Genomic DNA, 11,906 nt, shown 5'->3' on the forward strand with positions numbered 1-11,906 from the left:
ATAATTTAAACTCATCAAACCCAAATTTTATGGACTGAATATGTATTTATGGACTGACGTCAAATATTTTCAGAATAATCATTTAGTATTTAGAGTCATACAGCTTAATTCAAGAAAATCTAAGATGCTTGACCCAAGAATCATATGAAAAATAATCTTCAAACTGCAAAATACTCTAAATATTATTGGAAAACTCTTCAAATTATATTTTGTGACTTTCTCCCATATGGGAGAAAGTCATCCGGGTTTGACTAGCAAGTCAAACCCGGGACCTTATGCTTCATAAAAGTAGGGTGGTAGCAAGGCCCCTTAATGTATTCTGGTGAGGCAATGAATTTCTTGATTTGAGGAATCTCCTCAAAATTCGCCTTCAATTTCAGCAGACCGGGATATGGCTTAAGGAACTCAGGATCGTATAGAGAATACCCGTGCAGAACCTCATACAGCATGAAATCAACGTAGGAAATCTAGAGAAATTATTTACCGTTTTATTAAATATTTACACAAAATCATGAATTATTTTGCATTACATAACAATAATTTTTGTCATTAAATTACCTGGTCGCCAAGAATCCACTTCTTATTTCCCAAGAATGTATGGACCAGGTCTAATTTTGCGGGGGCCCGTGCCTTCAACAGGTCAATGAAGGTGTCCTAAAATGAAACAATAAAAAATTTCCATATTTGCATATGCGAAATTAATTTTTGCAACGTGCACTTGGCAAATGTTTATTCTCACGTTGTCGAACTTGCATCGCCAAATCAAATAGTACCAGACATCCCAAAGTACACCTTCCACCATCTCAGCGTTGGCCAAAGTGACCTCATCCTTCGGCATAAGGGCTCCGCCTCCCTGCTTTCTCGCGATGTACTTTAACACTGCTCGGGACTCGGTGAGCTTAACGGTGCCATCTTTCCAGTACGGGAGCTAAAACATGACACAATAGTAGCATTATTAGCAAAATTTGCACACAAAAATGTGCAAATAATGAAATTTGACGTAAATTACGTTGGGAAAGTCCAATCCCAAATTGCCTTTTTCTCCGCCATACTCCGTCAACCCTTCTGGCGTGAGAGGGTACCGCTTGTCGACATAATCAACGCCAAGATAAGCAAGGGCGAACTTTATGGGGTGGGCGATCTAGGCAAAAATAATTAATGTAGAATTGGTTGGGGACGAATATTTGCAAAAATTATGATGTCCCGAACATGTAATTTGTAGCAGCTTACCCCTCTGAGGTCGTGATAGCCAAAAACCGGTTTCGACATGGTGTCACGGGAATATTGAATTTGACAAGTTGATTCAACGGTGGAAATTTCCTAGTACAGATAAAAACAGCCGGTTGAAGCCGAAGTGGAAATGGGAATGAAACGAGAGAACGCGAACTTGAGAACAAACACTCGAAAGTCAAAAGCAAAAACACCGAGTGGCCTGGATACGACATTGACAAGGTTGTCAATGGGTTCGTTTCGTGCGTGTGTGAATCGCATTTGAGTTTGAACTTATGCATAAGCAAGTAGAATATGAATTGATTTTGTAACGAGGGGTGTGTGTGTGTGATAATGATAATGGCGTTCATTTGCTAATACATGGAACCAATTCATTATCATGAATTGCTGTAGATAGCTCAACAGCTTATAGATATGTAGATATGTTGTGTGCATGTTTATAATATTTGTATGTGCACGACCAATGTAATAATTTGGATTGTCATTACAAATGTTTAATAGTGCATGTATTGTACATAGACAATTAGGAATAGGCATGTGCATACTGTGGTGCAACTCATTTCCATACTTTGACTCATTGGCGAGAGACTTTTCTCGACATGGAAAGCCCATATCTCCGAAAATGGGCAGAGATTTATGCAATTGAGGTGATCCGGAACAAAAATTTCAATATAGTTTCTCAGTGTATTAAACTTGCTACCATTGGTATTCAAATTATACCGGATCGTAAAAATTTGCTGTCGATATGGTAAAACTTTAATCCGAACTATTTTAACATTAACGCCCACTTTCAAACTCCCTACCAGAATACCCTCGTATGAGACTAATGCATGCATGAAATACTAATATCTATACTAGAGGTGAAATGGATTACCAAAACGAAAAATCCATCTAATCCAAAATCCATTTGGATTTATCCAATCCATCCAATCCGTTTTTAGTTTTGTCCTAAAAAATCCATCCAATCCATAATCCATTTGGATTTATCCAATCCATCCAATCCATTCGAAATTTTGTATAAAAAATATCCAATCCAATCCATAACTTTCAAACCATTAAAAATCCAATCCAATTCAACCCAAAAACAAAAGATCTATATTATCCAGCACTAGTTTTAAATTAAACCAATAGAATCCAGTGTAAAAACATGGATATAATATTTGCAAAATCAGTAAAACTATATTTTTAAAAAAACTACCATGATATACACACCTATTGTTAAATTTCGTTATATTTTTAATATAACAAAACTAGTTTATACGACCGCCAATCGACAGGCAAAAACTAGATGCCAACATTAGTGAATTTGGCTCTCCTTTCAAATGCCAATATGTTACCGACCAAACCAGCAATACACCCGCCTGCTTTAAGTTAAAAATATACGTAGATAAATACACAGATTTTAGAATATTTAGAATGACATAACGTCCTGGTTATGATTTCTATACAGAAAGTCAGTGAAAATTCATAATTTTTCCACAAACGAAAATCAATCCAATCCAGATTTCGGATTATCCAATCCAATCCAATCCATAGTTTTTCCAGAACCAAAAATCCATCCAATCCAATCCAGATCTCTGATTATCCAATCCAATCCATATCCATGGATTGGATTGGATTTCAAATGGATTGGATAAAATGGATATCCATTTCACCTCTAATCTATACTTATGCACAGCGTAGCTGCATATTACTTTCTATGTGATGCATGCATTCATATATACCCCTCAATTTAAAAGAAAGATACAGTGATGGTCACGAAACTTTACCCCGTCCAGTCTCGAATTCCCGCACGCACAACGACAGGCTGAATCCCGCAAAATCTGTTAAAAAAGAAGGGGTCCGTTTTGGCAATCTGGTGACCGCAGTTTGTGATCTTTGACCTCAAACTTGGCAAACACATTGCTAAGGCCCACACACATTTTGACCTAGGTCAAAATGTCCAAAATGTAGGTCAAAATGGTTAAAAACCGTCCTGGGGAATGTGATTACCAAGTTTGGGATCACAAACTGAGGTCACCAGATTGCCAAAGCGGACCCCTTTTTTAACGGATTGTGCGGGATTCATCCTGTCGTTGTGCGTACTGGAATTTGAGACTGGACGGGGTAAAGTTTCGTGACCATCACTGTACACAAATTTTTTTATTGTACCAATCACTGTGCGTACATAGATTCCAAAAAACATGTTTTTAAAATTTCAAATTTTTAATGTAGCAATGCGACACAACTTTATTAATAGGCATGCATTGGGTTTACTGTATGTACATATGTAAGTAATCGCATATCTGTATTCACGTATTTTGTGTATTTACCATAATTCTTTGGACGTCGCAGTTAGATTTCTTCTGCCGAATCACTCTAATGACTTTGTCAGCCTTCTTGTTCCACCAAAAAGTGATCACCTCCATCATAAAAACAAGCAGGGTGAGCCCCAAACAACCAGCAAGAACGTAAAAAGCTCCAGAGATATGTTTCAGCGTTAGGTCATCGTTTCCTTCCGTTTTTGATGTCGGTGTCAACTTTTCAGTATGATTCGTTTCCAGCCACCAAGCTCGCTTTGGCAGATACACGTTGTCATGCAGGTCGAAGATTTTCCACACTTCGGCAAAATGAAATGATCTCGTCAATGCTACCATTCGATCGAAGCCCTCCCTGAAAATTGATCCCCCTGGGAGAACCAAACCTACAAAAATCTGTAGAACAAAAAAATGTTAGGTTTCTATAAAATTGTGCCGTTTGACATTATGAGGGATTTCATGTCAAATTTGTAACCACGTAACTGCGTTAGGTTTTCAAAGTTACATAGTTTTAACATGAGTTACATAACTTTGTAAGCATATTTTTTAAATGTCTCGTATGCGTAACTCTGATTTTAACTGAACATGTAAATATTAAACTGTCGAATTACTTAGGAACTTCTGTCTCGAACTAAAAACATGCTTTTGAAGTGCGTCTATAAGTTTCGTAAAAGTTCGTAAGTCAATTTTCCTTATAGAAACGGGCGTAAAAGTTCGGAAGCTTACAAAACTTACGCAATTACGAGGGTTACAAATGAGTTATGCATAATTACGTCATAAGTACTCTCTCTGGCCCGGATTAACTTTCTTGCTTCCGATGAAGTGAAGTTTTTCATTTTTATGTACTCCATTGAATTCGTGTAAGCTATGCAAGCATATCTTGTCTGGCTGAGGATACGCTCCACACATTGCAACGTATCACGAGGAATGATGTCCATTTTCTTGGTTATTTTTACATAAACGTGATGTTTGGATCCTTTGAACATGTCGAGGGCAGAATCGCCGTCCTTGACGAAACCAATGCTAAAGTTGGAATACGCTAAGTCATGATACGTTTGTGGAAGTGACTCGTACAGTGGGAACGCGAGAAATCCGACCATTTTGGACCTTTTTAAGTAAAAAGAGTTAGTTTGGTTTTTTCCTTATTATTTATTTACATATATCTTCACCGTCTCTAACCCATAGAGTTGGATATTTAGGTAGAAGGATTGACTCGAAAAAAACATGGCCAAATTTGAAGGAGGAAGTATGGATAATCCATAAGGCGTTAAAACTTTTCCGTTGTGGAAATTTAATAAAAATTTCGAAGCTTGAAGTTAATAACAATCTTTAGTTTGTTTTTACTTTGTTTTAATTGTTTTAGAGAAAACAAAGGTTGTTTTAAAAGGTTAAAAAATATAGAAACAATTCACCACGGGGTTTGAACGTTCCTGACTTTCAAATTCTTCTTTTTAAAGTTGAGGTTGGCACAGTTAAATTCCGTCTCAATGTACCTCAAACTGTGTCCGGCTTTACAAGTAAATCCGTCCACCTAAATATCCAACTCTGTGCTCTAACCTGTAGATTGTAGTGACTATCAGTGTAAAAAAGAGCCAAAATGCTACAAAAATTTGAAATGCTCCAAATTTTGGTATGGTGGAGCCTTGATCCAGGTAGCTCGTAAGGACGAAAAATGTATGGTTAGTCGAAGCTACATTTTCCTGTTCTTTAGCGATGCCACGATCACCAGGCTCTTTCACGTCAAAATGATAAATGTAAAACCATGAAATAAAGCTAAAAGTCAGAATCACGATGACAGTAGCGAACCCAATACAAATCCAGGACAAGGTGTCAAACGACCTAGATCAGAAAGGGGGGAATAAATATTACTTACATGAAAATATGCATAACAGTAAGTACATAAAATTTCACTGTATTTTTCTAAGAAATGACCAATTTTAACTTACCACAACAGCGCAAGTGGACTAAAGATTCTAACTCCAAACGTTGTGAGAATGGTGAGATCATTCTTATCAAAGAAAGAACTAGTGAAAGCGATGAGATGAACTATGGAAAGACACATCATCAGTAAATTGTTTTAACATTGTCCAGATTTTTTGTCTATTTTTTGTCCGTATTTTGGCATCGATATATTGGTTTGTCCTCATTAAGCCCTGAACCCGTCGCTGTTCGTGTAAAAATTTGCCGGTTGAGAAACCAATCAGAAACATATTTACATACAGGGAAAAATGTGATACCATGTTATATGCAGTTATGGAAAAAATGCATCCAACAATTTATATTTTCAATCGGTTGGAAGGCTACAGTCAACCGACAACTTTTACAAGAACAGTGGCGATATGTATTACGTATGAATATCCTAGAATTATGTATGTCCTCCTCAGTATTTATTCCATGACATATATGTAAAATTACTTCTTTCGGGTGCAACCGCCGTGGCGAATCCAACATCCGCCCTGTCGTACAAAAGATCACCAACAACTCCTACAAAACACGTTAAAAATACATGTATTCACAAATTATACTTAAAGTATCACATTTAAATTTATGCATAAGCATATAAATTAGACAAAAGTAAAGTATATGTACCGTTCCAAGTTCCATTTGGTAATTGTTGCCCAGTCCCCTTCCCAGTGGCGATAAACCAATAATACGTAAAATTAAATCTTTTCGCAAGAAAATCATTAAATAAAGGCTTCCAAAGCCCACGCTTCGCATTGTTGACGGATAACGATGGGTCAATCTCGGCTAGCCACTGCACCGCTGGATATGCTACCCGCAACAATTTCCCATTCAAATTGCGAGTATAATCGGGAAAGAAGTCATGATTTGGTTCGGCGAGAGGATGGTCTACCAATTGAGGATTTCCATTGTTACAAAAGTAACAAACGGATTTGACATACAGCTCGCCACTGGTTTTGGAGGACAATCCCAATTTGTATTTTGTTCTACCCGGAAGTGCGTCAGTCATTAGGAGTTGGTCAAGTAAGCTCGGGCTGCGTGTGACCCATACCCATCGGTCAGAATGAATAGTAACAAACGGCATGTATGTGGGCGAAAAGGTTCTAAGAATGTCAGGAATATAATAATCATATAATTTTACGATAACTTGACTACGCCGATGATATGTACAGGGTGGTTTACTTAAATGTCTCGCTACATGGAAAATTCTTCAATGGGAAAAATTCATAAATTTCCACCAGTTACGGAAATTTTGTCTCTGAGATTTTTATTGATTATTCAACTCTAATATGACAAAACTCTTAAAATGTTGAATTTCAGAGGTAAAATTTCTGCAACTGGTGGAAATTTACGAATTTTTCCAATTGAAAAATTTCCGAGACATTTAAACCACCCTGTATGTACATTGTATATATATAAATATTAATGCTCACGTTTTAATCTGCTCCAGAAACCCTGTTTGTATACCATCATTCAGGACGATGGCCATCTTACACATAGCAGCCTTTTGGTTCTGAGTAATCTTTGCAACGCTAAAATTGGTCTTGTAACTCTGGTCAGGAAGATTATAAAATACGGCGTTGTAATACGGAATCTGGCGTAGATTTGACATCACACCAGTGACCAGGTCGTCCCAATTTTCCCCATTTTGTCGAATAAAGACAATGGAACAGTGGGGTGACCGAGTACGGGCAAGGTCAACTAGAAATCCACTCATTTCTTGGGAAGAAGAACATGCCCCAAATTTTGCAAAAAGTAGGAGAAAGATCAAGCCGAATAGATTGCGATACTTTTCCCCCATTATTTTTTTAGACAATTTTATATAAAGAAATATACGGAAAATTGGGGGTGAACCGTTAATGAAACGTTGTATGCATCACAGGATGTCAACTTGAGCACTGGATTAAATTCATGCACAAAGGGAAATGCGTGGACTGCTTTTGCAGACAGGACAGAACTGCATTTTTCAATTAGCATAGTATTCCACATGTTGTAGGCAATTGTTTATGACTGGAATGTAGTTCAATTTAATGTCAACTTTGTGCAGTGTCAACAAGGTCGTACAGGGAGGCAATTAGCGATTTGGAATTTGGAAATTTTATTGCTTTCACCACTTTTTGTTCTCTACTCCAACTCCTTGGCATGGCTCATGTATTTCCTGCTTTGTAAGTACGAACCCAATAAGTCGCTTTTGCAGGAAATGGTGAATGCTTAGGATGGTGAAAGCACTTTCGATTTCATTTCCTAATGATGAATATTACTGTTTCTACCATGTACCTTTGCTTCAGTAGGCATGAGCCAATTGATGTTGCACAATTTACCAGTGGCTCATTAAGTATATCTACAGTGTGTAACAAAATTGTAGATCCAATGACAAATTTTGTATTTCGATGCTATACTTTTTTAGATTTGAACACTTCAAGTCAGAAGTATCTACGGATAGTTTCCGTGTTGGCGATATTTAATGTCACAGACAGGTCAAAGGTCACAACTTTAATACTTGTGTGTATTGCAATAGTTCGCCGCGGTCACGATTTTAGGCTTTAAAACCTATATTTTCGAAAAATTCCTGTGGGCATTAAAAAAAACATACGCGGTCATACGATGCTTATTTTTCTTATGAGGCCTCGTAAAAAATATTAGAAAGTACCTAAACAAAAATTATCCATGGAGCTTTTTTTTACTGCTCATCTTAAATGTCAAAAAAGGTTTTGACCTTTGACCTGTCTGTGACATAAATTGCCAAAGCTGAAATAATCCGTAGATACTTTGACATTTCCATACGTTTTAAAGCTAAAAGCTATGGGATCATATCGAAATAAAAAATTTCTCATTGCATCTACAATTTTGTCACATATTGTATGTACATATATCTACATACATATGTACCAAGGGCAAGGGTATATTTGTCAGACGATGTCAATGTCAAACACACTGCTGGATTTCGTCATAATGATGCTTTCTAATTACATTCCTTGCTTTATGATGCAAGGAAGCAGCGTTTAGCAGCAGTTTGTTGAATCTTAAATGAGTAACTCATTTTGACATTTTTAATACCTGAAGCAACTAAGCAAAGTTTTTTTGCTAATAAACTGGAGACGTCAGACTTAATAGCTTATGGACTTACATACCTACCTACATATCGCAATTTTAAATCAATAATCAGGTTTTCGGGGGTAGGAATTATTTGGTAATTATATTCAGTAACGGTATTGTAATGACAACTAATTGTAAACCGATGCAGTAAAACTGCATTGTTGAGTTTCTTTTCCAAGTGCAATTCCAATTTGTCCTCTGTCCATAAGTGCAAATTATCTATATTTTTATCCCTTCAGTGCATTCGTCAGTAATAAATTAAGTATTCATTAATTTGTCAGAACAAATTTGAACAACTACGTGTCGAGTTATTTTCAAATACAATTTTAAGTCCGTTTTGCATACATATGTGAAGTAAATAGTCAGTTACATATTTAGTTATATTTTTAAGAAATATGTCAAATTTTACTCCACTGGGTTCGCAATGCTTGATTAGGTAGACCCAAATTAATTTGTAAATACTATGTACATGGCTGTATCATACGTATATATAAAGCGTCAAGAAAAATGCCCACCGCATCTCTGACAATCGTCCGCGCCGGATTTTTGTTAAATTGCTTTCCATTAAATCTATGGTAAATTACTCGTGTCACAATTTGCTGTAGGTGATGTAAATAGCTTTTGTAAGATTGGGACAACGTAAAAATATTGGCATATTTGCATATTTTATTCCCTTTCTTTCGTCATCAGGGAAGGGAGTTTTTAATATATCTGAGACTGCATAACCTAACCTAACGAACTTTTCAGCGACGTCTGAGAGCAGTTTGACAGACTGTCAGCGTCAGGAAACTGGGTGCCACTTTAGAAAATTTAATCAATTAAGTAAATGGCAGCATTTACATTAAAAAATTTAAACAAGTATAAATAATGATAGTGGTTGGGAGTTATCATGATGGAAATTAAATAGCATTTAGCACCCAACCTTTCTCTTTAAGAAAGGTCGTCAACAGAAAAATATTTGAAGCGAACACTATTACACTCGTACATATTTACATGGCTGGGTGTCCTAATACTTAAACTCCAGGAATTTGACGCAACGTGTTCTAAATAAAGAAATTTTCTAGTTGTTTCTATTTTTCCGTGTAACCTCTCCGCCCACGGTGGAACGTACATATGTAGTTGCCCAACATTGGGAAATTATTGCGAAAGGACAATCAAGATTTCATAGTCATGGGCTGGGCAATGTTTTAAATCCTCATAATCCCTAATCGTAATTTGTATAATTATGTATGTACCTCCTGGTCGTGAGCAATTACCGTTAATTTGCACACGTAAACGGATTGGGGTGTAACTATAGTTTTGATGGACACCAACAAAACAATACTAGCCCTAGACTTCAATCCCCATTTTCACAATAACAGGGAATACATCTTTCGAATATGTGCCTCACAAGGGTTGTCCTTGTTTACATGGCACACACTTCAGAATTTAGTTGCGTACATAAGTCCACTCCCACACGAATTAACTCAACCCGAATTTTTTCATGCGTAGTTTCCTGTCATGCTTGACACTTATTTACATAAATATTTATCTACTTTGTTTAAGCTACGCTTTGTCTCAAATGTAAGAGATGAAAATTGAAAATGCTCTTATTTTGTGACGTACGTGTCCTCAGTCTTGAGGGTTGGGTATATTATAGATAATTTATTGCCACATGTCTCCACAAAGTTTCATTCAAATTCGGCTTCAACTTTCTGTGATTTTAATATTTTTCCAAAATTAGTCAAATTTTACTGTCTCAAAACTAAGAGATAGGGCGTTTTTTAATTAATTTAATATTAATTCCTAATTGAATCCTGACCAATAAGCTGTTTTTAATATTTGGTGAAACCTCCCTGGATTAAAATTAACTCAAATATCCGTCGTTTCATTGAATCATTCAAATTCTGCAGAGTTTCCAATGGAATGTTTGCCCATTCTTCGTGAATTTGGCGTTCCAGTTCTTGTTTGGTCCGATACTGACGTCCGTGTGAATATACTCCACGCGAAAGTTCGGCCCACAGATTCTCCATTGGATTGAGATCGGGACTTCTTGCTAGCCAGGGCAAAGTCCGAACGTTTTTCCTCGCTAGAAAGTCCATTGTGGAGCGAGAAGCGTGAATTGAAGCATTGTCTTGCTGGAAAATCCACCCTCTCCCTCCAATTTTTGGACCTTCTCGAATGAGATTTGCCTTGAGGACTTCTTGGTAGCCTAGGGAATCTGTTCTTGGTGGAATGGACGCAAGTTCAGTCTTTCCATTGTACCCAAATCCTCCCCAAAGCATTACAGACCCACCCCCTATTAATAAGCCAATCAAAGATTTTTATACTTAATGATGAAGTAGTTTATTGTAAAAATAACTGGTCTAAAATGGTTTCTGACATACCTGCTTGTCGTTTGGAAAAGATTTCTGGTTCCTTCTTGAGATGGTGCCAGTAATACGAGTAACCATCCGGTCCGTCCAGATTAAACTTTTTTTCGTCCGTGAAAATGACCTTTTGCCACTCTTTGTCCCATGACATGTGTTTCCTGGCGAATTCCAGCCTTGCGCCCTTGTGGCGTTGGGTCAGGGGAGGCTGCGTAAGCTTTTTCCTCCACTCCAAGTCGGTATTATTGGTCAGGGATCTATGCACGGTGTCTTTTGAGACGGTAAACGGCAGTTCCCTTTGAATTTCTCTGATAGAGTACTGCCCTGTTGCGGCAAGTTTGCTAATTTGTCGCTCGTCCCGAGGTGTCAAAATCTTAGGGCGACCATAGGAAGTGGTTTCAAGGCCTTGGTGGGTCTTTGAATTAAGATAATTCGAGATTGCACTTTGCGAACACCCGAGAAATTGAGAAATTCTCGATTGAGACGCCCCTTGCTCATGCAGAAGGTCGATCTGCCCCAACTGGTAGTCGGAAAGAGGTTTCCCGGTTGGCATCTTGACCAATACTGACATTTCAAGTCGAGAACTGGCCAGGTGGCTAAGTGATTAATTGATTAAATTTCCCAAAAACGCCCTATCTCTTACTTTTGAGACAGTCCAATTTGACTAATTTTGGGAAAATGTTAAAATCTCGGAAAGTTGTAGCCTAGTTTGAATGAAACTTTGTGGAGCCATGTGGCACTAAATTACCTATAATATTACAAAATATCATGACCCACGAGTAACATATCACAGAATGAGAGCATTTCCAATTTCTATCTCTTACATTTGAGACAGAGTATAATGTGCTATTAACGCGTCAATATTGACTCGTGCGTGAAAACTCGTCAATTGTACCTATTGACGAGTTTTCTGAGCTTTGGCGACCTTTTCGCCCCCTTTTCTCTAAACAGAAGTAATCTGAATCTTTTTCAG

The 11,906-nt window shown here is 37.3% G+C and overlaps 2 protein-coding genes across 2 annotated transcripts; both read right to left on the reverse strand.

Annotated features, from left to right (window-relative positions):
- Window positions 1–30: 30 nt before the first annotated feature.
- On the reverse strand, window positions 31–1,439 carry LOC110849714 (glutathione S-transferase). Its single transcript, XM_022097150.2, has 5 exons — window positions 1,231–1,439; window positions 1,010–1,141; window positions 740–928; window positions 559–654; window positions 31–467 (listed from the first exon to the last, which is right to left on the reverse strand). Exons 1-5 carry the CDS (start codon window positions 1,267–1,269, stop codon window positions 252–254), a joined length of 672 nt encoding a protein of 223 aa, XP_021952842.1. The 5' UTR covers window positions 1,270–1,439; the 3' UTR covers window positions 31–251.
- A 2,015-nt stretch (window positions 1,440–3,454) lies between these two features.
- Window positions 3,455–5,344, reverse strand: LOC110850371 (glutamate receptor ionotropic, kainate 4-like). Its single transcript, XM_035852075.1, has 3 exons — window positions 4,707–5,344; window positions 4,301–4,634; window positions 3,455–3,923 (listed from the first exon to the last, which is right to left on the reverse strand). The coding sequence occupies exons 1-3, from the start codon at window positions 4,751–4,753 to the stop codon at window positions 3,522–3,524; spliced, it is 783 nt and encodes a 260-aa protein (XP_035707968.1). The 5' UTR covers window positions 4,754–5,344; the 3' UTR covers window positions 3,455–3,521.
- Between the last annotated feature and the right edge of the window lie 6,562 nt (window positions 5,345–11,906).

Source organism: Folsomia candida, unplaced genomic scaffold (assembly GCF_002217175.1).
Source record: "Folsomia candida strain VU population unplaced genomic scaffold, ASM221717v1 Fcan01_Sc005, whole genome shotgun sequence".
In the NCBI taxonomy this organism is placed as follows: Eukaryota; Metazoa; Arthropoda; class Collembola; order Entomobryomorpha; family Isotomidae; genus Folsomia; species Folsomia candida.